Below are 27,620 nucleotides of genomic sequence, written 5' to 3' on the forward strand. Positions count from 1 at the left end.
TTAACCAGAACATGAATAATATTCAAGGTGGACGAATGCATAGCCTTTTATAACGTATTGGAACGAGGGTACCCAACATGAAGTAGCGCCAGGTGTCTAATGGGACATCACCGTTCCATGGCTCTTGTTCGGTCAGATCTCCCTCCAGAAGACTCAAAACACTTTGTAAAGGCTGGTGACATCTAGTGGAAGCAATAGGAAGTGCCAAAATATTCCTAAACCCCTGTGTTTTTCAATGGGAGAGGTTTAAAGTCAATACAACACATCAGGTATCCACTTCCTGTCAGAAAATGTCTCAGGGTTTTGCCTGCCAAATGAGTTCTGTTATACTCACAGACACCATTCAAACAGTTTTGGAAACTTTAGAGTGTTTTCTATCCATATATAATAAGTATATGCATATTCTAGTTACTGGGTAGGATTAGTAACCAGATTAAATCGGGTACATTTTTTTTATCCAGACGTGCAAATGCTGCCCCCTAGACCCAACAGGTTAACTAAAACTATAAACTATTGGAGCTCTATTTTAACAAACCTAATGCAATGGAAATATAGGTTTGGGGTTGTGTCAGAAATATTTGTGCTATTTTCAAAACCGGAAATATGGGCGCAGTAGCTGGCGGTGGCGCGAAAGGTCTGGGTTGTAGGTGTGTCGAGGCTTCACCACTCACTGGCCAATTAGAACCTGCTCCATGGCTAAATATGCGGTTGCTTCAAGTTGTGCTTTTATAGTCTTTTATCCTCTCTAGGGTAGGTGGCACCAAATCGTCCCACCTACGTAACAGCCAGTGTAATCCCGTGGCGCGTTATTCAAAAAACCTAAAAAATGCGAAAACTTCAATTTTTAAAACATATGACTATTTTACACCATTTTAAAGACAAGACTCTCGTTAATCTAACCACACTGTCCAATTTCAAAAAGGCTTTACAACGAAAGCAAAACATTAGATTATGTCAGCAGAGTACCAAGCCAGAAATAATCAGACACCCATTTTTCAAGCTAGCATATAATGTCACATAAACCCAAACCACAGCTAAATGCAGCACTAACCTTTGATGATCTTCATCAGATGACAACCCTAGGACATTATGTTATACAATACATGCATGTTTTGTTCAATCAAGTTCATATTTATATCAAAAACCAGCTTTTTACATTAGCATGTGACTAGCATGTGACTAGCATTCCCACCGAACACTGCCGGTGAATTTACTAAATTACTCACGATAAACGTTCACAAAAAGCATAACAATTATTTTAAGAATTATAGATACAGAACTCCTCTATGCACTCGATATGTCCGATTTTAAAATAGCTTTTCGGTGAAAGCACATTTTGCAATATTCTCAGTAGATAGCCCGGCATCACAGGGCTAGCTATTTAGACACCCAGCAAGTTTAGCACTCACCAAAGTCAGATTTACTATAAGAAAAATGTTATTACCTTTGCTGTCTTCGTCAGAATGCACTCCCAGGACTTCTACTTCTATAACAAATGTTGGTTTGGTTCAAAATAATCCATAGTTATATCCAAACAGCGGCGTTTTGTTCGTGCGTTCAAGACACTATCCGAAAGGGTAAATAAGGGTGACGAGCATGGCGCAATTCGTGACCAAAAAATTCTAAATATTCCATTACCGTATTTCGAAGCATGTCAACCGCTGTTTAAAATCCATTTTTATGCCATTTTTCTCATAAAAAAGCGATAATATTCCGACCGGGAATCTGCGTTTAGGTAAACAGACGAAAGAAAATAAAGCATGGGGTCGACTCGGGCATGCGCCTAAGCCCATAGTACTCTGATCGGCCACTTGCCAAAAGCAATAATGTGTTTCAGCCAGAGGCTGCCTCGATATCGTTCAGCTTTTTCCCTGGCTCTGAGAGCCTATGGGAGCCGTAGGAAGTGTCACGTTAGAGCAAAGATCCTCAGTCTTCAATAAAAAGAGCCAAGATGAAACACAACTTGTCAGACAGGCCACTTCCTGCATGGAATCTTCTCAGGTTTTGGCCTGCCATTTGAGTTCTGTTATACTCACAGACACCATTCAAACAGTTTTAGAAACTTTCGGGTGTTTTCTATCCAAAGCCAATAATTATATGCATATTCTAGTTACTGGGCAGGAGTAGTAACCAGATTAAATCGGGTACGTTTTTTATCCGGCCGTGTCAATACTGCCCCCTAGCCCTAACAGGTTAAGTATTGCGTAGTCATCACCTCCAATTCGAATGTTAGTCCGTTATATCCCAGTTTGTTAAATTGCTTACAGAAACAAAAATAACAAAATATATTTAGGCCTATCCCATCTTTGCTAAATATCTTGAACATGTTTTCAGTCCACATTGTAAGAAGCCTAATGGCATGACTTCAATAGCCTTCGCACTGATATAGGGGGTAGGCCTACTGTAAATTGCATTATGTCTGCCATGTCTGCCATGTCTGAGTCATGGACATACCAAGCGTTGTCTGTAAGCAAGATTAAATTCACTACTGATAACCTCTAAAAGTCTAATTCTTGAATTTTAGGACCTCTTTAGGTATATCAAAATAACATTGAATTTGGCCTCTACTTCTATAGCCCATAGAAATATAAGAAAGCTCAAGACAGTTTTTTTTTTTTTGACACCTATTTAACCCCATATTTTTGTTGGCACAAAACTACCTCCATCCTTCCATTCGTTTGTATGGGTTACCTTCAGACGAGTCCCACTCTTGTGGGGGTTGTAGAGCAAATCGGAGAACCATAGAGTGGTCATAATAGTTTGGACGCTACAGATGTTTTAGTGAGAAGACAACATTTCGGGATGTCTCATGGTCTGACAAACCCCGTTGTAGCTTGGCCACCTTCCACTACAGATGCTGAAGGCCGACGTAGGCGGATGGGGTAGATAGAACAGATTTTTTGATTATGTTAGATTGATGCATGGGTGCGTCAATAGACTCTTAAGGTTAAGGCTTAAAAAAGAGTGAATAATTCCAATCAAATTCTAATAAAAACAAAACTTGGTTTAAATAGCCTTTGTCTAAATACAGTTACAGACACCATAATTGCTCCCCATGGGCATATAATATTTAGGCAACTTAGACTATGGAGGTTTTTGCGTAAATCCAACATTTTCACTGGAGCTGGGAATGTCCACTCACCATTAATACTGCTCCCTAATATAATGTTTTATAAATTGTATTGCATGCAAGCCATGGACATTGTCAAATCTCCCTAGGAGAGGTGGGTGTGAAGTCAGGCGCAGGAGAGAGAATAATGTAGAGAAGGCGTTTATTCAAGAGTCCATATTAGCACAGGCACAGGACCAAACAAGCGGCCCACCAAACGATCCGGAACACAGTCCAGGAAAAATACACCTTTCTAAATGAACAAAATAAACCCAAACCAAAACCCAAACCCAAACGACAGGTACACACAAACAATCCCGCACAAAACCACACAGGTAGGGCGAGATTAAATACCCCACTAACGAACCTAAACTCGACACAGGTGATAACACAAGACAGACAAATCCAACCAAAAAGGAAAAGGGATCGGTGGCAGCTAGTAGACCTGCGACGACGACCGCCGAGCGCCGCCAGAACAGGGAGAGGAGCCACCTTCGGTGGAAGTCGTGACAGACATGCTCACCATAAAGCCAAGGACGGTGAACCATTCTAATGAGTTTGGTTTTTAATCAAATTAAACGGAAAACAAGCAGTTGTTACAGGGAAATCATTTAAATGTTTCTAAATACGATGGTCATCTTATCTCTCGTTGGGCATATGGACACATGGATGGGGGTTTCACGCACGTCCAAAATAATAATGGGAGCTGGCTAAAAATAAGGATAAAGGGGGTGTTCTGTTCTTGCTGCTTCCAAACTTGATCATATAATAAAGCTTAATATTTACTTCAAAGCAGTCTCACGAGCTAGACCCTTTTTTGATATTTCAATACATTTAACAAGGCAAGTCAGTTGAGAACAAATTCTTATTTACAATGACGGCCTACCCCGGCCAAACCTGAACAATGCTGGGCCAATTGTGCGCCACCCTATGGGACTCCCAATCATGGCAGGTGATACAGCCTGGATTCAAACCAGGGACAGTAGTGACTCCACTTGCACTGAGATGCAGTGCCTTAGACCGCTGCGCCACTCGGGAGCCCCAAAAAAAGACTCACCTATGTGAAGCTGCTAAACCAGCCATGATTAGGGGGAGGGTAGGCTTGGTTTGAATAACACATTTTTGGGGGGAATCCAACATTTACAAAGTCTCAGATTTTGATGTTTCCCTTTGGGTCAATCAACAGAAAGGCCTTCTCAATCCTACACAAGCATTCACATACAGGTAAATGACAAAATAATTGAAACATGAGTAAATGAGGGATACAAAGTATATTGAAAGCAGGTGCTTCCAAACAGGTGTGGTTCCTGAGTTAATTAAGAAATTAACATCCCATCATACTTAGGGACATGTATAAAAATGCTCGGCACACCATTATTTTGGCAATTATTTTGGCTACCATGACTATGCCCCCATAGGATGACAATACCCCCATTCACAGAGCATTGGTGATCACTGAATGGTTTGATGGGCATGAAAACGATGTAATCCATATGCCATCTCAGTCACCAGATCTCAACCTAAATGAAGACATGGGAGATTCTGGAGTGGCGCCTGAGAAAGTGTTTTCCACCACCATTAACTAAACACCAAATTATGGAAAAATGGTGTCGCATCCCCTCAATAGAGTTTCAGACACTTTTAGAATCTATGCCAAGGTGCTTTGAAGCTATTCAAGTCCAAATCAAATTGTATTTGTCACATGCGCCGAATACAATGAGTGTCGACTTAACTGTGAAATGCTTGCTTAATAAAAAGAAAAATAGTAACAAAAAAGGAATAAAATACACAAGAGGGGAGTTATACAGTGCATTCGGAAAGTATTCAAACCCCTTGACTTTTTATACATTTTGTTACGTTACAGCCTTATTCTAAAATTGATGAAATCGTTTTTTTCCCTCAATCTACACACAATACCCCATAATGACAAAGCAAAAACAGTTTTAATATATTTTTTTTGCTAATTTATAAAAAATGTAAACTGAAATATCACATTTACACAAGTATTCAGACCCTTTACTCAGTACTTTGCTGAAGCACCTTTGGCAGCGATTACATCTTGGGTATGAAGCTACAAGCTTGGCACATCTGTATTTGGGGAGTTTCTCCCATTCCTCTCTGCAGATCCTCTCAAGATCTGTGGGACCTTATATAGACAGTTGTGTGCCTTTCCAAATCATGTCCAATCAATTGAATTTACCACAGGTGGACTCCAATCAAGTTGTAGAATCATCTCAAGGATGATCAATGAAAACAGGATGTACCTGAGCTCAATATAGATTCTCATAGCAAAGGGCCTGATTTACTTATGTAAATAAGGTATTTATGTTTATCATTTTTAATACATTTGCCAAAATGTATAAAAACCTGTTTTCGCCTGGTCATTATGGGGTACTTTGTGTAGTTTGCAGATCATTTTTTTTGTATACATTTTTGAAAAGGGCTGTAACATAACAAAATGAGGATAAAGTCAAGGGGTATTAATACTTCCCGAAGGGACTGTATACAATATAGTCTGGTGAGTGTGCATAGAGTCAGTGCAAGATAGGGTCAGTGCATTAATCAACAGTCTTATGGCTTGGGAGTACAAGCTGTCTTGAACCCTGTTGGTCTGAGAGTTGATGGCTGGAGTCTTTGGCGATTTTTCAGGCCTTCCTCTGACACCGCCTGATATAGAGGTCATGGATGGCAGGGAGTTTTGCCCCAGTGATGTACTGGACTGTCCGTACCACCCTTTGTAGCGCTTTGTGGTGCATTTGCTGTACCAAGTGGTGATGCAGCCAGTCGAGATGCTCTCGATGGTGCAGCTGTGGAAATGTTTGAGGATCCGTGGGCCCATGCCAAATCTTTTCAGCCTCCTGAGGGAGAAGAGGCGCTATTGTGCCCTCATCACATCTGTGCGGGTTTGGGTGGACCAAGTTAAGTTCTTGGTGATGTGGATGCCAAGGAACGACCCGCTCCACTACAGCCCCTTCGATGTGGATGGGAGCATGCTCTCCCTTCTTTGTCCTGTAGTCCACGATCAGCTCTTTGGTCTTACTGACGCTGTGGAAGAGGTTATTGTCATGGCATCACGCTGCGAAGTCTCTGACCTCCTCCTTGTAGGCCGTTGGTGATCAGGCCTACCACCGTTGTGTCGTCAGCAAACTTGATTATGGGTGTGTTGGTGTCGTGTGCGGCAACGCAGTCGTGAGTAAACAGGGAGTACAGGAGGGGGACTAAGCACACACCCTTGAGGGGCCCCCGTGTTGAGGGTCCGCATGGCGGAGGTGTTGTTGCCTACCCTCACCACCTGGGGAGATGTTCAATCCCAATCCCAGGGTCCCCAGCTTGGTGATTAGCTTGGAAGGGACTATGGTGTTGAACACTGAGCTGTAGTCTCTGAACAGAATTCTCACATAGTTATTTCCCATCTTGTCCAGGTGGGAGATGACAGTGTGAAATGCAATTGTGATTGCGTCATCTGTGCGTCTGTTGGGGCAGTATGCGGTAATGGTCAAGCTTAGGTGGTTTGTTCGACAGCATCCATTCTGTTTCTCTTTTCAAGCACTCCACTCTGCAAGACCATCCCTCCATTCTTCCATCCCTCTCTCATTCTCTCTATCTCTGTTTTCCGTAGAGATGTGGAGGGCCTTGAGTGCTCTGTTAGTTTGAATGGAGAGGTTTGAAGAGAAACCTTGGAGAGATTGTCAGGAGATTGAAGACTAGCTTGAACTGGTTCCCACCCATGAAATTTCATGATAGGTTTATTAGAGCTACAGGTCGGTTCAATAGAGACACAAATATTATTTTACACTCAAAATGAAGAGGGGAAAGGAGAAAGACAGGGGTATAAGGAAGAGGAATAGAGAGAGAAAATGACAGAGAGAAAGAAACAGACTATTTGAAGACAAATTTAGAATTAGGTGTAAATCATTTCTGAGTTCATAGTTATTATTCAGATGTTAATGTGATACCTGTGCCCTGTGGTGTGTCTAGTCTGAGACTGAGACGGAGACTGAGACTGAGGGCAATAGTGCGGAAGCCTAGCCCATCAGACTGATTTGAGACCAATTCCCAGCAGAGCTTGTTATTGGCTGCTGGGTAATTTGTTGCCTCTGCTCTCTCTCTTTCAGGCTGATTGACGATTGTAACAGTGCACACACACACGCACGCACGCACGCACGCACGCACGCACGCACGCACACACACACACACACACACACACACACACACACACACACACACACACACACACACACACACACACACACACCAGCTTGCTCCTATTCCAATCAAGGTTTCTGTATTTATTTCTGTCTAACAACAATAGTAGACAGAAATGGTCCACAGAGCAGCAGGATGAAAAGTTTATTGTTAAAATTTGATCATAACTGGCTGCACAGGTGGGAGTCATCCTGACAAAGGTACACATGTGATTAATCTCATAAAATACCATATGGGAGCATAATTTATTTTCACAAAATATTTTTCAATCTCCAGTTTGGCTGCTCTCTCCCTCAGTACAAATACCACAGATACAGTATACCAGTCTGATATGAATTGTCTCCCCTGTTGGACTTTTATGTAGTTCAGAGTTGAGGTTGAATCTTCTCCACTGGATCTCACCATTTTTCTCTCTCTCTCCCTTTTATTCTCTCTCAATCATTCTTTGCTTTTCTCTCCCTTCCACTCTCTCCACCCTATCTTTTTTTAACCCGTCTTCTGTCCATCCCTTTTCTACAACACGTATCAAGGTATGGCCAGAGTTAGAACACTGAACAAATGGTGCCTCACTCATAATCTGTGAATAACTATACACAGGGATCTATTGTTCATTTGAAATGAATACAGACATGAAAGCATCCGCAGCCACTAACATTACATGCTCACCAGTTACATAGTCACCATTCTCAGTTGAAAGCAATGTTAAACCAATGACACAGAGGTTGTAAAGTTGAGCGTGACACCTTTATAACTTTACTGTCTTGCCTCATATCATCAGCCCTGCAGCTGCTGCTCACTGTGCTGTGAGCTACACACACACACACACACACACACACACACACACACACACACACACACACACACACACACACTGCTTACCAGGGTTGGTGAGTAACGGACTACATGAAACTGATTACAAAAGAACTGTAACTGTAATCCGTTATGTTACCAGCAAAAATATTGTAACTTCTAGGATTATTTTTAAATTCAGAAAGGATGTATGTGATTATTATTATTATAATTTTTTTACACCTTTCTGTTTTCTCAATGACATTCAATTCAGCATTGAAAAAAAATTTCACGCTTAAGTTTGTTCAGCCTGAGCCAGTCTGACCACAAGTCAGAGACCACTATGATGACACCAAATGCGTTTGATGGATCGTGGAAAGAGAGCAGGAATAAGCTTTTGTAGGCTACTGTCCAAGCTATGTCTTCCAATGGTGCGACTGATGTCGGCATCCAAAGATTATCCACTTTGAATAAACGCTTGGAGGTGAGGACGGCATAGCGTGTTGATGTGAAACACTACTGCTCTCTCATTTACCTATTTGCACCTTACAGGTAAAACATTATGCTAATCTATATTTCCAAGTCCTTTTATTAAAGATCAAGGGGTATTAAATGAACTAGAATGACTGTACATGTGACAGACTTCAGTTTTTAATGTAAAGATATAGCCTAAACGTATTATTATCTGTAGTAAAACGCAATGGGTTAGAAGAAGCCTACACAACCATCCCATAAAGTAAAATGCAACATCCATATATGGCCAGCTGTGTAAACTCTAACATTGATTTATCCTACAATGTATGTCTTTCAATTGGTAATACTCATTTTTGTCTTCTTGTAATGCCTCTTAAGGGGAAAGTAATCTAAAGGTAACTGAAAGTAATTAGACTACGTTACTGAGTTTGGGTAATCCAAAAGTTATGTTACTGATTAGAATTTTGGACTGGTAACTAGTAACTAACGGATTACATTTGGAAAGTAACCTACCTAACCCTGCTGCATACACATCATCATCATCATCATCATCATTCACATAGTTGTTATTAAAATGGAAGGCTGAACCAGGCACTGAAACTAAAGCAACACAACAGTGGCTGATAACAAGCTGGGTATCAAGGCGGCTTACCTGCTCTTAGACAGCGTGAGTAATGGAGAAACCCAGGGGGGGCAGTACCCAAAGGCATAGATAGGCTTTAGTGTGGTAGCCTATGTGGGATCATAGGTAGTGCTTAGTGTGGTATACACATGCTGCAAGGCTCTGTAAGGATACCTGTTACTTTACATTAGAAAATTGAAAAAGACACCAGCAACGCATGATCCCTAAAGTACCCTAAGTAGTAGGAAATGTTTAAGGTGATAAGCTATACAGTCTCAGCATGCATGTAGACTATGGCTGAATCTCAAACCGAACACTTGGCCCCTAAACCCTTTATTGAGTGGACACTTGCTGATGTCTGCAAATGTCTGCAAGTGTTTTGACCAAAATGAGCATTGAGACGATGCCCTCTCGACAGTTTGTTGTAGACTGCCTGCTGCTTCCCTGACAAACACGGGGATGGAATTTAAGCTAGCTAAGGATTTGAGGCACTTCACTGATAAACAGAGTTTAGCTTGTCACTTATTTATAATAGTTTGACAGCTGCTGATGAAGTTGTAGACGTTCTCCAGCAGTCCGTCCGTAGGCTAATTCAGCATGTTTCCAAAGCACCAATCGCTACATTGTAACATTGTGGTACATCTGAGCACACTGCAGCACTGACTCAGGGCAGAACATGCAGTTGCTACTTCATTAAAACTTGTTCATTGTGATAATTACTGTTACTACAGTAGCTAAGCTAACTAACGTTAGCTAGCTAGCTTATTGATGGAACATTGCATTTGACGTTCCACTAACTGGTTAGCTTCTCTTTTGTTTCATATGAACTGGCTGAGACGTAATAGCATAGCTCTCAGCATAGCTGAGAGCTATGTCCCATTGTGACATAGCCACTAGCCTCCTCGTAAAAACAAAATAGAAAAACCATCCGCAGGGGAAGAACAGCCCGAACGTGCACCTCACCATAATTCCCAACCAACGCGGCTCCGGTACATGTCCTCTATTCATTTGAATGTGTTGATAGTTGGAGAAATTGCTTGAGCTATGCTGAGAATTCGAAAAGTATGAAAGCCAATGGTCCAATATTCTAGAACACTGCTACACATACACATTTTTATGATAGACGCTTTAGAGCTCGCTACCAAACTAATGTAATCGACATGTTTTTGTGTACATTATCAAACGTCAGAAATACCGCTCCTTCAAGCACTAAACTCCTTAGCTAGAGGTAAAATTGTGCCACTAAGTCCTCCTCTGCAAAACTTCCACACTAATTACAGATTTCTTGATTTATGTTGACTTATTCAGAAACATTTTTGAGAACAAAGTGTTGTTGTTGGTACATTAGGTAACATGCTGAGATTCATGGGAAGAAGCTGCCAAGGGCACCGAGTTGGCACAGGATGCCCACTCGATAAAGAGGCTTTCGAAGGGCACAGTGGAGCCCTCAATGACTTGACAACTAGCGTTTGAGATTGACTCATGAAGGCGCATATCAAGTAATCGAGTGCTCGAAGTGCTCAAAGTGCTCGGTTTGAGATCTACTAGTTTGCATACCAATACTGAACCAATACACAGAGAACATAATGGGAGGCATTCATGTAGCTAAAGCAGAAGAGACAGAAAGAAGACAAGAAAAATGGAGCTCTGCTGGGATCATTGTTCTCTTTTCATTTCTTAAGTAGTCTGAGCATTGGTTATTGATACCGCTGTCATATAAGATGTCATATTTAAACCAGTGTAAATTATCACAGAATGGAGTTATTTATCAAGTACTGCTGTTGAGTCTAGTGCTAGGGTGTGTGTGTATGTGTGTTTGTGTGTGTGTGTGTTAGGCTCAGTGCAGCACGGCTCAGTGCAGCACAGCTCTGCACAGGTTGTGGTGTTGGTTGTTGATTGACAGACAGAGGTGGGGATTATATGCTCTCTATAGCCCTTTACAGAGGCAGAGGGAGTTATGACCTCCCTCTCTGCTCATCCTCCTCTGCCTCTAGTTTCATCATTCTATCTACAAGATGAAATGCCTCTTCCTCTGGAGGGAGTGGAGGGAGGCTGATGATCACTTAATTTTCCACATTTCCTGGCATGATTATATTCTCTGTATCAGGCACAGACTGAAATGTTTGATCTAACTTTGACTAAGAATCCTGAAAAGTAATTGGAAGGTATACGTCTCCTTTGACAGTCCCCTTGTGTTTGGCAGGTGGATTAAAGCAGAGGTTCCAAATCTTCTCCGTGTTGTTGCCCACTTAAAGCCATCTCAATCTTTTGTGAGCTACCAAATAGACAAAAAGCATGTGTCTGCACAGCAAACCAAAATTGGTTCTGTGAAAATTCACGGAACATTCATTAGGTCTCAGCAAATGTTCTCATAACACAAGAACTGTCCAGTCGTGTTGATGATTATATAAAGCATTTGCTTGATCTTGCAAGAATGTTCCTAGATCAGATTTAAACTGTTCTTTAAATATTTCCAGAATGTTTCATTAGGTTGTGGGAACAGTCTGGTGTGAACATTGTGTGGACATCACAAAAGATATGTTCCCAAAACACAAAAACTGTCCATTTGTGTGGATGATTCTACAATGTTTCTTTGAGGGACACATTTAGTCTGGTCTTTAACCCTGTCATGGGCGTCGTAAGGAGTGGACCAAAATGCAGCGGGTATATTGATCATCTTCTTTACTTTATTAAAGAGAAGACACTTAAACAAAATAAACAACGAAAACAGTCCCGTAAGGTGCACAGACTATACAGGAAACAACTACCCACAAACACAAGTGAAAATCGAACACACTTAAATATGGCCTCCAATTAGAGACAACGACAACCAGCTGACTCTAATTGGTGGTCATTGAAAAAACACAACATAGAAATAGAAAACTAGAATAAACATAGAAATTGAAAATATAGAACATAAATCAACAACCCCGAAACACACAAAGCAAACACCCCCTGCCACGCCCTGACCAAACTACAATAACAAATAACCCCTTTTACTGGTCAGGACGTGACAAACCCTTTGACACGTATGAGCACATGGTGTGATCATTTTAGAGTGGTCCTTGCAACGTACGCTCAAACCGGTGTGATTAATGATTAAAACACTTCATTAGAACGTCTTGTTGCGATTGACACAATAGTCAGCGTTTGAGCTGGCCATGCTGTTTTTTCACAGAAACATTTTTCACAAACACATTCTTTACAACTTTGTCCTCAAAGTAAGTAGTAAGCAGTTTATTTTTGGATGCAATGTTCAGACATTGACAGAAGTCTCATCCAAATTGGAAAATGTAGGCTACAATAGTCCTAGTGCTAACTGAGGAAAGAGTGAGCTAACACAAGCGAACATATTTATCTCTCGGCTCACAGAATCCATAATATGAATTAGCTAATAGCAATTGTTATTTACAGTTCATCACATCACAGGTGTGCACACCAGTGATCTAAATAATTGAGTAAAACACTTTCTAAAAGTGGGTAGAGTTTTTGCGCACTGCCATGTTTGTTTTTCTGCATCAACCAAAGATAAGAAGAGGTGACAAGATGAGTTGGGTCTGTTTGCAGTATGTATGTTGAAGGGGGTGTGTCATCTACCATCATTCACTTCCCATCATTCACTTCCTGAGGTTTACTTGAAAGACGAGTGAACCTCCCTTTCACCTTGCTTTGTTATAACATATTTGTTCTGACAGACACCCAGAATGCATTGTATGATGTCAACAAACATGGATCCACACATTGCTGGCAATTAGCTTAGCGTTAGCTCATCATAATCAGTACAACCCCCCAAAAAATATTTTACGCACATTATATGTGTCCATTACAATATATGCAAGAATCGGAATGCATGATGTGTCAACAGTACTTGAAAACATGAATTAAACAGTAAATAAATAAATTATTATCACACAAACCATTTTCTGATAGTGATTTATTGTGCCAGTGTTAGGATACTCATGATTTGTCACAACAGATGGTGTGTTTACATTTCTACCATTGTGTCTAGATGGAGTAGGCCTATAACAGCTCTCTCTAGTGGTCGTGTCAGAGACAACAGTTGTTGACAACTGTAGCATTGTAGCTAAGCCTAACCCTTACCCGTTTCATAACCTTAACCTCATTCTCCTAACCTGCTGTATTAGTTCTCCTAACCTGCCACGTTAATTCACCTAACCTGCCACGTTAATTGTCCTAACCTGCCATGAGTCTTAGTATGAAAGTGAAGAATCAGATTCTGACAGTGACAGTGAGGAGCTGTCCCCCATCCATGTGGCCATTGCGAACCGTGAATCTGAGGACCCATTTCACCCCCTAGCCCTGCTGTTGGCTTTGATGCATGCCAGTCTGGACTGCAAAGCCCCTTGCCATCTCCATCTGAGGCAGAGTGCTTCAAGCTGTTTCTGACAAAGGAGCTGGTGAGAGACATAGTGGAGGAGACCAATCACTATGCCTTGGAGCTACAGGAGAAGAGAGAGCCAGGAGTGAGGGGGAAGATTGCTAAATGTGTGACCACATTTACCACAATTACTGAAATGTATACCTTCCTGGTGACAGTCTTTCTCATGGGAATAGTAAAAAAGAACCCCGTAAGGGGGAGGCAGGTAGCCTAGCGGTTAAGAGCATTGGGCCAGTAACCAAAAGGTTGCTGGTTTAAATCCCCAATTCAACTAGGTGAAAACTCTGTCAATGTACCCTTGTGCAAGGCACTTAACCCTAATTGCACTTGTAAGTCACTCTGGATAAGAGTGTCTGCTAAATGACAAAAAACTAAATGGGATACTGGAGCACGGATCCTATGTTTGCAATTCCCTTCTTTGCCTCGCTCTTTTCCCAACGCCGCTTCCTAGTTCTGTTGTGATGCTTGCATTTCATCAACAATGCTACTGCCAACCTAAATGACCCCTTACACAAAATAAGACAATTCTTACCAGCCTGACATCAGCATTCGGTCTGGTCTTTGTGCCATACAAGGACCTATGCATTGACGAGTCCCTGATTTTATGGAAAGGTAGGCTGGCGTTCCATCAATACGTTCCCTCCAAAAGGCACAGGTTTGGGGTCAAGTTCTTTGTTATGTGCGACGTAAAGACAGGATTTGTCCAGTACATTATAGTCTACACAGGGTCCACCACTGACATCCAACATTATGAGGGGCTTGGGGTGTCCGGGTCCGTGGTGATGACCATGCAGACTCCTCATTTCAAGAAGGGTCACACTTTGTACAGTGGTTCCTCAATGAAAGGTTTTGAGATTATGGCGCGGGACATTGAAGTAATTTGTGGTTTAGCACATTACCCTGCGTGACTGCTTCATTGCTCCAGACCACCGCAAGGGGGAGTTAGAGCGCTGATATCCTTTTGGGTACAGTGTAAAGTGTTGGTCCCAAGGCACTAATGTGTCTCTACCTGAATGAATGCTGTCAATGAATGTGCGATATAAACCAAATAGAAACTGATAATTGTGCATGACTTCGCAATTTAATTTGAATTAACTGAATGATGAGGATGAAGATGAAGAGGGTGATTGAATTTAGAACAATAGTGTAAGAATTGCTATTCCCCTGTCCACACATGAAAAACGACACTTATTTTTTTGTTTCTACTTCGTCCCGAAGAAGCTGTAACCTGACTGTAGCATATTACTTACTAAAACTGTTGTTACCCCAAGGTTTTTATTCTAAGTGAAACAAAAATGTTTCAGTTATGTTTCAGTTATATTCCATGATTTTCTTAAAATATATGAGTTGACTGAATATAAGCAGCAAGTGATGTCTGCTAAATAAACAAGTTGATGACCGCAACCCCCTCCCCCTTAAGCAACCAATGGACGATTTACAATGACATCTCAATAGGAAACCTCCCTAAAGGGGCCCCATGAAGAGAGGGGAAACTAAAAACAAATATTCTCTCAGCTCCAAAGTGACAAGACAGAGAGAAGCAAATTTGAAGAGCCACCGAATACAATTACGAGGGTAAGAAGACCGTAAACAAACAAAGTACAGTCTGCAAGCATTGCTTTGCCACTGTCGGCTACTCGAGTGGAAACACTTCTAACATGATGTGTCATTTACGTTGCAATCACCTGACCGTATCCTTTGCAGGTGGAGCTGGAGCAAGGAAAGTGTGATCACTCTACAGTGGTTCATGCAGCGTACGCTCAAACCGGTGTGATTAGAACGCTTATTTAGAACGTCCAGTTTTGATTGACGCAACAGTCAGCATTTGAACTGGCCACACTGGTTTTTCACAGAAACATTCTGCACAAACACAGTCCTTACAAAGTTATTACCTGAATGTGACCCGTTTATTTTTGGATGCAATGTTCAGACATTCACAGAAGTAGCGACAGCAGACACAATCATCCAAACCGGAAAACATAGGCTACATTAGTTCTAGCGCAAACTGAGGAAAGATTGATATAACACAAGCGGTCATATTTAGAGAACTCTCGGCTGACAGAAACCACAATATGAATGAGCTAATAGCAATTACTATTTATAATTCATCACATCAAGGGTGAGCTCAACATTGATTGAAATAATTGAGTAAAACACTAGAAATTGAAAGTAATCTGATGATGGGTAGTTTGTGCGCACCAACATGTTTGTTTTTTCGCATCAACCAAAGATATTAAGAGGAGACAAGATGAGTTTGGCATTTTTGCAGTATGTATGTTGAAAGGAGGGGTGTGTTATCTACGATCATTCACTTCTCTTCATTTACTTCTGGAAGTTTATTCGAAAGATGAGTGAACCATTCCTTCACCACATTATAACATCTTTGGTCTGACAGATTTACGTGACACCCAGAATGCATTGTATAATGTCAACAAACATGTCGCCACACATAGCTGGCAAATAGCTTAGCATTAGCTCATTATAATCAGTACAACATTTAAAAAAGTATTTTACACACATCATAGGTGTCCATTACAATCTATGCAATAATCAGAATGCTTTATTTGTCTTGAAAACATGTGAATAAAACTGTAAATACATTATGCTCCATACATACTGTATGCTACAGTAGAAATGACAACACGATACATACAGAAAATAAGGCACTTACTTTGACAGGAACGCACATTTGTCCAAAGTTATTATTTTTAAGGAAAACAACAATGCAACAATGCGAGCGCCAGCCAGAAAATGTGTCAGTTCATGCAAGACTGTGCAAATGTCTGCATACATGATGTGCGGAAAAAATGGGAAAGGGCTCTCCTTGAAGAGAGTAGTTTGTCCGGCTCAGTAAATCCTCAAACATGAATTGTCCATAACACTGAAATGAGCTACTTATATGAATTAATGAGGAAGCAGAGCCCACCTAAATTCAAACTGTTCTTGGAAAATACAAATTGTTAGAAAATATTTTGAAACTGACAAGATAAGCTTTGTTCGAAAACCCATCTTAACATACTACTGTTAGCAAACGGTATCTTTTCAGTTGAGCGTACTAGCGCTTCTCCTGTCTACCGGAAGTTAATTCTGTTGCTATGCAATCTCTTGCTAGCTTGTTAGCATAACAAATTACTAGTTAGACATTTTACGACTTTGGGTGTGTAAATTCAATCTGGAGTGCGCTCTGGGCGTTCGTAAATTCAGAGCGTTGTCAGATTGTCCGTGCGTAAATTCAGAGTGTTTTGCTCTCGGGGTAGGGTTGATCTGAGAGTTCTGACATCACAACGGCAGTCAAGCATCCAAGCTACCTGGTTAACGTTGGCAAGCTTGCTTACTACTTCCAAACACAAATGAGAGAACACCTCACTCTGACCATTTTACTCCTCCTAACAGAGCTGGTTAGGCTGTTTTCATGTTATCCAGAGCGTTGGTGACTGTAACTGTGCTGCTGGCAACAATTTAATTATGCTTTTTTGACTTTTTTTACTGACACCAGACATATTCAATGGGTGTTGAGTGTTCATAAATGTATCAGTTTTTCTGCACTCTGGCACACTCAGATGAGAGTGCTCTGAAAAAGGAGTACAGTAGATAGCCAGAGCGAATTAACCAGCTGTGCCCAATGAGAATGCACAACGACTATACCACTGAGCTAAGCTAAGAATGACATATAGTAATATACTGGCAAGTTCGACGTATTAGTAGCCAACTAACGTTAGGTAGCTAGCTAACATACCGGTACATACTGCTGTAATGATATGCTGTGGTTCATAAGGATAGCTTAGCTAACAAATTGTCAGCTAACGTAACTTATTTGAAAAGTCATTACTTTATTACATTGCTCAACATTTTCTTAACATTTGTCATAATTTGTTACAGCAATAAAATTGTATCCGCTCTCATCGGACTACGGCTGCATATTTATCGCCATTTTCTGGAAATCTGAAAATGTTGTTAAGCCACGCCCATTTTTGGAAGAATTGTATTATGGGCCCTACAAGCACGGAAATAGTGTGCACTGCTTGTATACTTCGTATTTTGGCGAATTTAGTACATCTTTTGGCATACTTTCAAAGTTCTTGAAATGTTCCGGATTGACTGACCTTCATGTCTTAAATGAATGCTTATTTGAGCTGTTCTTGCCATAATATGGACTTGGTCTATTACCAAATAGGGCTGTATACCACCCCATATCCCTCTTCTGTATACCACCCTAACTTGTAACAACACAACGGATTGGCTCAAACCCATTAAGAATGAAATTAATTCCACAAATGAACTTTTAACATGGCACACCTGTTAATTGAAATACATTCCAGTTGACTTCCTCATGAAGCTTGTTGAGAGAATGCCAAGGGTGTGCAAAGCTGTCATCAAGGCAAAGGGTGGCTACTTTGAAGAATCTCAATATATAAAATATGTTCTGATTTGTTTAACACCTTTTTGGTTACTACATGATTACATATGTGTTAATTCGTAGTTTTGATGTCTTCACTATTATTCTACAACGTAGGAAATAGTAAACATAAAGAAAAACCCTTGAATGAGTAGGTGTGTCCAAACTTTTGACTGGTACTGTATATACTGTGCATTCAGAAAGTATTCAGACCCCTTGACTTTCCACGTTTATTTATGTTAATTTCTTTCCTTCTTAATGCGTTTGAGCCAATCAGTTGTGTTGTGACGGGGGGGTAAAATACCAAGTCATATTATGGCAAGAACAGCTCAAATAAGCAAAGAGAAACGATAGTCCATCATTACTTTAAGCCATGAAGGTCAGTCAATACGGAAAATGTCAAGAACTTTGAAAGTTTCTTCAAGTGCAGTTGCAAAAACCATCAAGCGCTATGATGAAACTGGCTCTTATGAGGACCGCCACAGGAATGGAACACCCAAAGTTACCTCTGCTGCAGAGGATAAGTTCATTAGATTTACCAGCCTCAGAAATTGCAGCCCAAATAAATGCTTCACAAAGTTCAAGTAACAGAAACATCTCAACATCAACTGTTCAGAGGAGACTGCATGAATCAGGCCTTCATGGTCGAATTGCTGCAAAGAAACCACTACTAAAGGACACCGAAAATAGTTAAAATAAAGTAAAACCCTTGAATATGTTCTAAAACTTTTGACCAGTAGTGTATATATTTCTTATATATCTCAGACACAAATTTCCTTTAGATGTATTTTTGTATATCTGTTTTTCCATGTATAAATATGTTATTTATGCATTTCTATGGGCTAATAGAAGTAAGGCCAAATTCAATGTTTCATCAAATAATAATTATAATAATTTTTTATACCAAAAGGGTTCCTAAAATTCTAAATCCAATAGGTAAATAATCCTTGTTGTGACCATCTTAAAACAATTCTGTATATTAGCTTAATATGAAAAAGATTACAAAATTGTTATCAAAAACATTCTTTGAATCTTTTTATGATTTGAATGTCTTAATGTTCGATAAAAACCCTAACAATAACTTAACAGGAATCTTAGCTAATGTTCTGGGAATGTTCCTGGTTTGCTGGGTGGCCACAAACCAGTCCTAAGCCTTGGCACAGAAGGGACTGTTGTGACAACTCAACAATGGGCCCTGGCTAAACATTAGTTAACTGTAGTTTAAATGACCATGCTTGGTGGGCTTTTGCATGAGACAAAACATTTCAGAAATGTGTGTCTCTGGATCTAGTGCCTTAGGCCAGTTTGAAAAGAGGAAATAGAAACTTGTAGAGGAGAGTGACTCACATGGAGGCCTCAAGCTTGGAGGATAGTGCTGTGTGTGTGTGTCTGTGTGGGTGTTTGTGTGTATTTCTTTCTTACCATATGTGACCTGATTCTGGAAACTAGGTGTATGTCGCAAGTCACGACTTCACAGGAGAGCCGTTTGAACGTAAAAATATTTTTTTCATCAAAATGCGTTTTTTGGCAGAAATGCCTTCTCGAACATGTGAGCTGTCATGTGCCTTAATAACAAACTTGTATGCCATCTGTAAATATGAATACAATTGTTAAATTACGAGCATTAAATTACGAGCCTTAAGCCACAGAAAAAGTCAAGCAACCTTCCCACTAGCCATGATTGACTGAGATAATGAGTGGGCTGGACATGCCGAGAGAGGAGTTCGGATGAGCTCGTCAGTCTGTGTTGGCAATCCTGTCAAACGCAGCTTTTTTTTTAAATGTATTGTGTAGTGGAGCTGCATAAGTGTTGCTCTCCACTTTCTGGAGGATCAAGTTTTGAAATCAGTGGAATTAGAGTATGATAGCTAAAGAGATGGAGAAAACACCTGTCTCCGGATTACATCTTCAAACTAAGGGCAACCGTGGTATGGCATTCCTGACAGGGAGACGCATCCATCATGCATGATGATGTATACAGGTAAGATAGTCTAGTGCTAGCTAGCTACATTTTCAGATATTACACGTTTCTAATTTTGACAAAAAGTGGTTTCAATTCAAGCTAAAGTGTACTGTTAGCTAGCTAGCTAACTTTAGCTGGCTGGCTCCATAGCTGACGGTATTATTTGTTTCCCAGAGTCGTTTGCTTTTCTAGTTAACCTCTTACATCTAGACGTTCCGCTAGCGCAACACCTGCTCCAATATCCAATGATAGGCGTGGCGCGAATTACAAATTCCTCAAAAATACAAAAACTTCAATTTTTCAAACATATGACTATTTTACACCATTTTAAAGATAAGACTCTCCTTTATCTAACCACACTGTCCGATTTCAAAAAGGCTTTACAGCGAAAGCAAAACATTAGATTATGTCAGCAGAGTACCCAGCCAGAAATAATCAGACACCCATTTTTCAAGCTAGCATATAATGTCACAAAAAACAAAACCACAGCTAAATGCAGCACTAACCTTTGATGATCTTCATCAGATGACACGCCTAGGACATTATGTTATACAATACATGCATGTTTTGTTCAATCAAGTTCATATTTATATCAAAAAACAGCTTTTTACATTAGCATGTGACGTTCAGAACTAGCATTCCCACCGAACACTTCCGGTGAATTTACTAAATTACTCACGATAAACGTTCACAAAAAACATAACTAATTTTAAGAATTATAGATACAGAACTCCTCTATGCACTCTCTATGTCCGATTTTAAAATAGCTTTTCGGTGAAAGCACATTTTGCAATATTCTAAGTAGATAGCCCGGCATCACAGGGCTAGCTATTTAGACACCCACCAAGTTTAGCCCTCACCAAAGTCAGATTTACTATAAGAAAAATGTTATTACCTTTGCTGTTCTTCATCAGAATGCACTCCGAGGACTTCTACTTCAATAACAAATGTTGGTTTGGTTCAAAATAATCCGTAGTTATATCCAAATAGCGGCGCTTTGTTCGTGCGTTCAAGACACTATCCAAGGGTGACGAAGGGTTTACGCGCCCGACGCGTTTCGTGACAAAAATATTCTAAATATTCCATTACCATACTTCGAGGCATGTCAACCGCTGTTTAAAATCAATTTTTATGCCATTTTTCGCGTAAAAAAGCGATAATATTCCGACCGGGAGTGGTTGTTTTCGTTCAAAGAGAGAGAAAGTAAACATGGAGTCGACTCGTGCACGCGCCTCAGTCTCATAGTACTCTGACCGACCACTATCCAAACGCGCTAATGTTTTTCAGCCTGGGCCTGCAAAGCCACCATTCAGCTTTTTGCCGCCTTCTGAGAGCCCATGGGAGCCGTAGGAAGTGTCATGTAACAGCAGAGATCCCCTGTTTTGGATAGAGATGATCAAGAAGGCCAAGAAATGGTCAGACAGGGTACTTCCTGTACAGAATCTTCTCAGGTTTTGGCCTGCCAAATGAGTTCTGTTATACTCACAGACACCATTCAAACAGTTTTATAAACCTTGGAGTGTTTTCTATCCAAAGCTAATAATTATATGCATATTCTAGTTTCTGGGCAGGAGTAATAATCAGATTAAATCGGGTACGTTTTTTATCCGGCCGTGAAAATACTGCCCCCTATCCATAACAGGTTAAAGCCTAATTGTAGCTAGCTAACGTTGAACCTGGTTGGTTAGCCCCCAGCACTGTGGCATTGTTGGCACTTAGGTTCATTGTGATTTAATTAGCTAACGTTAGCTGGCTGGCTCATTAGCTAACGTTACGTGACGTGTGTACAACACCCGTTGAATATGGCTGGTGTCTGTAAACGTCTGCAAAAAAGCTTAATGAAATTGTTGCCAGCAGAGCTGGTTAGGCTGTTTTCATGTTATCCAGATTTAAACAAATCATCGGCCATAGCGTCAAGTGTTCGCTACGAGAGCGAAACGAGATGGGTGGGGCTAAAGCTTAAGAGGTTGTGAACGATGCTGAATGGGTGTAGACAAAAAAGAGCTCTTCACTAGATACCAAAACATTCAAAGGCCATTTTCTCAAAAGTGAGTTCACGAGTTGATCAACTTTCAAAGCAGAATTACTTTCCCATTATTCCTCAACTGTAGTGTATGATATACCATTTTGTAGCACTGAGTCTCTACTTTTATCCAATGTAAAAAAAAACAAGATTTCAAATTTTGCTACATAAGACCGAATCCAGGTGGTGAGTCACGTATGTGTAGCATGTGTTAGAGGTACTGTGTGGCATAATCCCTCTACTCCTGCCTACAGCACATATTCTAGCACCTGGTACATTCTCTCTCTCTAAAGGATCTTTGATCTATTAGTCTGGTTTGTCTGACACATCAGCATTCCTCTTCCTGGGGGAAGAAGCCTAGATTCAATTTTATTTTGCTTTTGACAAATTTGTTTTTTTTGTATCAGACTTGTACAGTACTCCTACAAAAAAATAAAACATTTGAATTTTAATTGTGTCTATGCTTATTCATACTTCTCTTCCATTATACTCTGCTCTCCTCAGAACTATCCTCTGCTATCCCCAGCTTTGAGCCTCTGTGTTCAGCTGGGGTTTTTGGAGAATCACCACCTCCATTCAGTTGATACAATGGGCCTGATTGCAGCTGCAGCCGCAGCCGGGTCCACTGGGCTATATGGAGAACCGGTCCTGACCGGAGAGAAAGAGAGAGAGGGGAGAGAGAGGGAGAAAGGGGGAGAGATCTTTCACATTGTCTACAGTTGAATTACTGAAAAATGTATAGTCGAGATCACATTGGTTCCTGGTGCCTTTCAGATTTCACCAGCATATCACTGCAGATGTTCTTTTTAATGCACTGTGCAAGGACATCAATGCAACCAACCAAGAGCCCTCGTTTTCAGTGGACTAATCTCGGTTAACTCAAAACTAAAGTCTTGCATAATTGGTCAGCTGTTCAATTATGTTCTGGGTCCATACATGTTAAGAGAAGGGATCAAGAGATGCTAGAACAAAGAGTGAAACCGGAACGAGGAGCTCCACCCTCTGTCTTTGCATGTTACTGGCCGAATTTTCCCTCCCCTTCAAATATTCGAAAGATGCTAACACCTGCGAAATCGTAGTTTGTCCAAATAACCACTGACGAAAAAACCCAAACAAACACCGGAACTACTGTTGCTCGTTATCCCACATATCCCATTCCTTCCTGACAGATTTTACGGTACCAGTTATGTTTTCAAAGATCTGTTCACAAGAGTTTATCACTCTTCAGTCCAAACCCCCATTGATTGAGCATTGAGGAGCTTTTAGTGCTTTCCAGTTTATTTACTACCCATAACATATCCATGCACTACACATAAAGCGTACAGTATATCAGTTGGATATGTGATGTCTCACACTCGTCCTCTCCCTTTAAACTTCTGACATTATTCCAGTCACCTTCCTCTCATTGAAATTCAGATCATAGTTTGGAGCTCTTGTGTTTTGTGTATTTACCTCCCTGAAGACATCTTCAGGGAAATGTGCACTATTTATCATTGCTGATGAGTTATTGAGTTTGCAAGAACATGCTAGTATGTGTACAGAAATTCTGCAGTTGCACATACACAGACTCTATCCAAATGCCTCAGTTATCATCAATGAAAGCACACGCGCACATACGTTCCATCACTTTTTGGCGATAAGTCAGGTGTTAACTGCAGAAATGTAAGGCTTTACAGGTAGGAGTCCTTTCTCATACAGCATACAGTATACACACAGTACAATAATAGCAACTTACCGGGATAGTTTCGCGGAATTATGTATTTAGATATTTGTTTCCTTACCTTGAACTCTTTCTATGGACATGAAGAAACTGCAATTTTAAACTTTGCTTTAGATAAACTGGCCACTAAATAAATCATATGGATATATCTAATGTCGGGGAACTATCCCTTTAAGCTTTGGTGTGTCAGTAGTAATTGAAATTCAGCAGTCCTACTTTAACAGTATCCAGGTTATGGTTGGATGGCTGTTTTCAGGGCAGTACTGTATCAGAAGTGGGTCTAATTGAAGAGGGCTTTGGGCGGTAATATATGTGCAGCTTGTTTAATATCATTTAGTGGTACCAGAACAAAGCGAGAGGCCAGGTGTTTAGAATAAGGCATTAAACTAACAGGGATAAGCATTTTCATATACATTATGTGTGCGTGTGTATACGTGCGTGCTTGTTATAACATCTCTGCGTGCACATGTGTGACTCCAGCTGAGAGAGAGGAGGAGCTGGCCTTCTCCATCCATTCTTGGTCTCCATTTCACAGTGATAGGACAGTGACTATCAAGGAGCAAGATGGAAGTCAAACAGACTTTCAAATCGATTTTTTGTTGATTTGTGTTTGTTACTTTCTGTTAATTGAAGCTGCATGCACACATGCACGCACACACACAGCCACACATACACACACACTTAGCTGACATACTACGATAGCTTTGGGCACAATCTCTAAACACACGCAGTCTAGCAACCCTCCCTCCCTGCACTGAATACTCTGCCGCAGCTCGACAGTTAGGCCTAATGGACAGGAATTACCATACTGACAATATGTCTCATTATTTTGTGGGTTAATGAAAAACACTAATGTAGGCCAGAACTCTGTCATTAAATAAGCAGAGACAGAGAGAAACTGCTATCATTAGCAGGAGTTTACACATGGAGCTCTGCTCTAACAGCCAGGGAAAGACACAGCACAGCAGGTCAAATGGCTAGCTCATGTGTTCACTCTTTTCTTTCCTCTTCTCTTCTCTTGTCATCTTATCTCCTCTCTCTTTCCTCTCCTCTCCCTTTCCTCTCCTCTCCCTCTCCTAACTCTCATTAGTGTTCTATTCAGCCTCCTGCCATCAAAACCAATTACGGGAACAATGTGCCAGTACGTGTCCCATGAGCTTCTGCTTTCAGGTGTAGCTGTGTCTCCCAATCAGATTGTAGGAAGACCAGGAGCTTTTAGTCCTGAGGAACAAGGGATGAGTGGAGCTGTTTAGAGAAGAGAGACAAAGTAGGAGAGAGCAAGAGTAAATAGAGAGAAAGAGAGAGAGAGCGCAAGAGGGAGTAAATAGATATAGAGAGAAAGAAAGCAAGAGAGAGGAGATAGTGGACCATCCTAATGCACAGATAATGAAATGATGGAGAGGGAGGGGTGTGAACAGAGGGACTCATAGAAAGAGTAATGACAGTGTGTTTGGCTGGTTCCTTCATGAAATCTATCATGGTTCCCCAGAGACACTAACCTCTATTTAACCAGAAGATCTAACAGGGAGGCCAGGGACCACTAACCTGTATTAAAATAAGACAGATTGCGGGAGAGAACAAGGGAAGATGGAAGTAGTGCACTACTCAACCTTAGAACAGGGGTGACAACAAAGTGTTCTTTGTTTTGGGGTTCTGTGGATGTTGCATTGAAGCTCAGTACTGTTTGTCTGCTCATTAAAACTCTCTAGTCTTTTTTTCTGTTTCTTTGTGTTATTGATTCCCCTGAGATTCCAGGTGATGAACACCATCTAACAATACAATATGTTTCATTAGCATTGTCAGTAAGGGGTTGTACTCCACGCTCTTCTATCATTTCCGTCTTCCAACTTTGTGTGCTTCTTCGACTGATCATTGTTCATCTTCCTTTTCAACGCATTGTTTTGCATGGTTCCTTAGATTTTCTTCCACCAGGTTCACTTTCCCATTCTCAGGTCCTAACCTTTTTATTTGTATCCCTTTCTCCTCCCTCCCTCCCTCCCTCTCCCGCTCGCTCACTCTCTCTCGTTCTTGCTCTCTCTGCCCCCTCTCTCTCTCTCCATCTCTTCTTCCCTCTCTCCAGGCATGGCTGACAGAGATCCATGAGTATGCTCAGCAGGATGTGGTGCTAATGCTGCTGGGCAACAAGGTCAGCCCTCCCACTGGAAGTACAGATTTTTGGATGGATAATCATTGCATTACTATGAATTGAGAGAAAGAAAGAAAGAGGTAGATAGGGAAGGATGGATGGATGCATAGTGCATTACTATGAATTGAGAGAGGCAGAACGAAAGAAAGAGGCAGATATATTTGTGTCACTGCATGCAGAAAATAAAAGAGAGGACTGTGCTAGTGTAAGTAGATGATGAAAGAGAGAATAGATGAAAGAAGATAATGTTTTCAGGAGCTTTTTGTGATCTCTTAAAGGCTGATGTGGCACACGAGAGAGTGGTGAAGAGAGAGGAGGGAGAGAAACTGGCCAAGGTAAGCTGTTATTAACAAATAAATACACAAACTCAAAATCACACACACAGTATTGACCCTTTTGATGTCCAGGTTTACATCTATTTTAGTCCGCACAGACACATGAATCCCCCTAAAATAGTCCGGGTGTGTCTTGATCTCTCTCATTAGGTATTCATAGGAGCACCTTCTGCTATCATTGCTTGGAGTCTCTGAAGTGAGTTCGCTAACTCAATTTTCAACATCAGTCCGCTCTGATGAGTTCCCAGGCTTGAAACAGTAACTGACTGTACATGGTTGTAAGGGAGATGGACGTCCGATGCCCTTGTTATCATCAGGCTGTGTAATAATAACGATATACAAAACTCCTATATGTCTCTCACACACACACGCACACCAGGTACCTTGTACACTAAAACTTAGAGGACTCTCGCTCTCCACTGTGCAGGTGTTTGGGGTGCCCTTCATGGAGACCAGTGCTAAGTCTGGCCTGAATGTGGAGCTGGCATTCACTGCTGTGGCTAAGTGAGTAGGATGTTTACCAGTGCTGCGTTCCTTAGAGATGACATGTCAATCATTGCCTTTTTGTTTTGTCATGCATGCGATTACGAAGTAAAAACACAGAATCAAGATAGCCTATGCGGTAAATATGCTCTGTGAGATTTAATCTTCCTATGTCTCCGGCCTCTGTCTTTCTCTCAGAGAGCTGAAGCACAGGTCGATGAAGGAGCCTGACGAACCAAAGTTTCAGCTTCAGGATTATGTCAACAAGGAGATGAAAAGTGCTGGCTGCTGCCACTCATAAACCTGTCTTCTGTGTGTGTGTGTGTGTGTGTGTGTGTGTGTGTGTGTGTGTGTGTGTGTGTGTGTGTGTGTGGGGGGGGGGGGTGTATCTGGTGTGTGTGTGTGTATGTCTACCAGTATGTCTTCTAACTTGTGTTTCTGTGTCATTTTCCTCATGCATGTTGATGCAAGTGCACTGTATTTATGAATAGTGATACATTTAAGTTTTAACAGTGGTGGGTGTGTATGTATGTTGTATGAGTGGATTCATTTTGCATTGTCTTCTGCCCCCTACTGTATGATAAAAGGGTGACACAAGTTCAGTGCATAAATACAGTAAGAATCACAGTCTGTCAGTCAATCATTTTTGTGAAACTCATTCAGTAAAGAGCACCAAGCAAAGTACATGAACTTATGAAAGTACACCCACTATATTAAGGTTACCGGTCGAGTATTTCAAGTTAGAGTACCTCTGCATCATCTTCCACCTTCTCAGATTATTTCTCTTCCTGGTGATATGTTGTGTTCTCATCAGGGCCGAGGACACAATGTCGCTTATGCCTGGAGCCGGCCCTGGTCTTCATCCAAGTCATCCCCCACCCAACTGCAGCTCCCTCCTCACACACCTCTTCTTGCATCTGTGAATGTATCCAAAATCCATTTGTAGCCTTCACTC

General features: G+C 41.0%; 1 protein-coding gene across 1 annotated transcript in view; it reads left to right on the forward strand.

The window, feature by feature from the left end:
* The window catches only part of LOC106589217 (ras-related protein Rab-26), a 104,043-nt gene extending 77,021 nt beyond the window's left edge, over window positions 1-27,022 (forward strand). The window contains exons 6-9 of the mRNA XM_014178937.2: window positions 25,782-25,847; window positions 26,126-26,182; window positions 26,610-26,686; window positions 26,864-27,022. Of these exons, the coding sequence (XP_014034412.1) occupies window positions 25,782-25,847; window positions 26,126-26,182; window positions 26,610-26,686; window positions 26,864-26,966 (303 nt within the window). The 3' untranslated portion in view covers window positions 26,967-27,022. The remainder of the gene's footprint in view (window positions 1-25,781; window positions 25,848-26,125; window positions 26,183-26,609; window positions 26,687-26,863) is intronic.
* The last annotated feature ends 598 nt before the right edge of the window (window positions 27,023-27,620 follow it).

The sequence above is a fragment of the Salmo salar genome, chromosome ssa28 (genome assembly GCF_905237065.1).
Source record: "Salmo salar chromosome ssa28, Ssal_v3.1, whole genome shotgun sequence".
NCBI classification, from domain to species: Eukaryota; Metazoa; Chordata; class Actinopteri; order Salmoniformes; family Salmonidae; genus Salmo; species Salmo salar.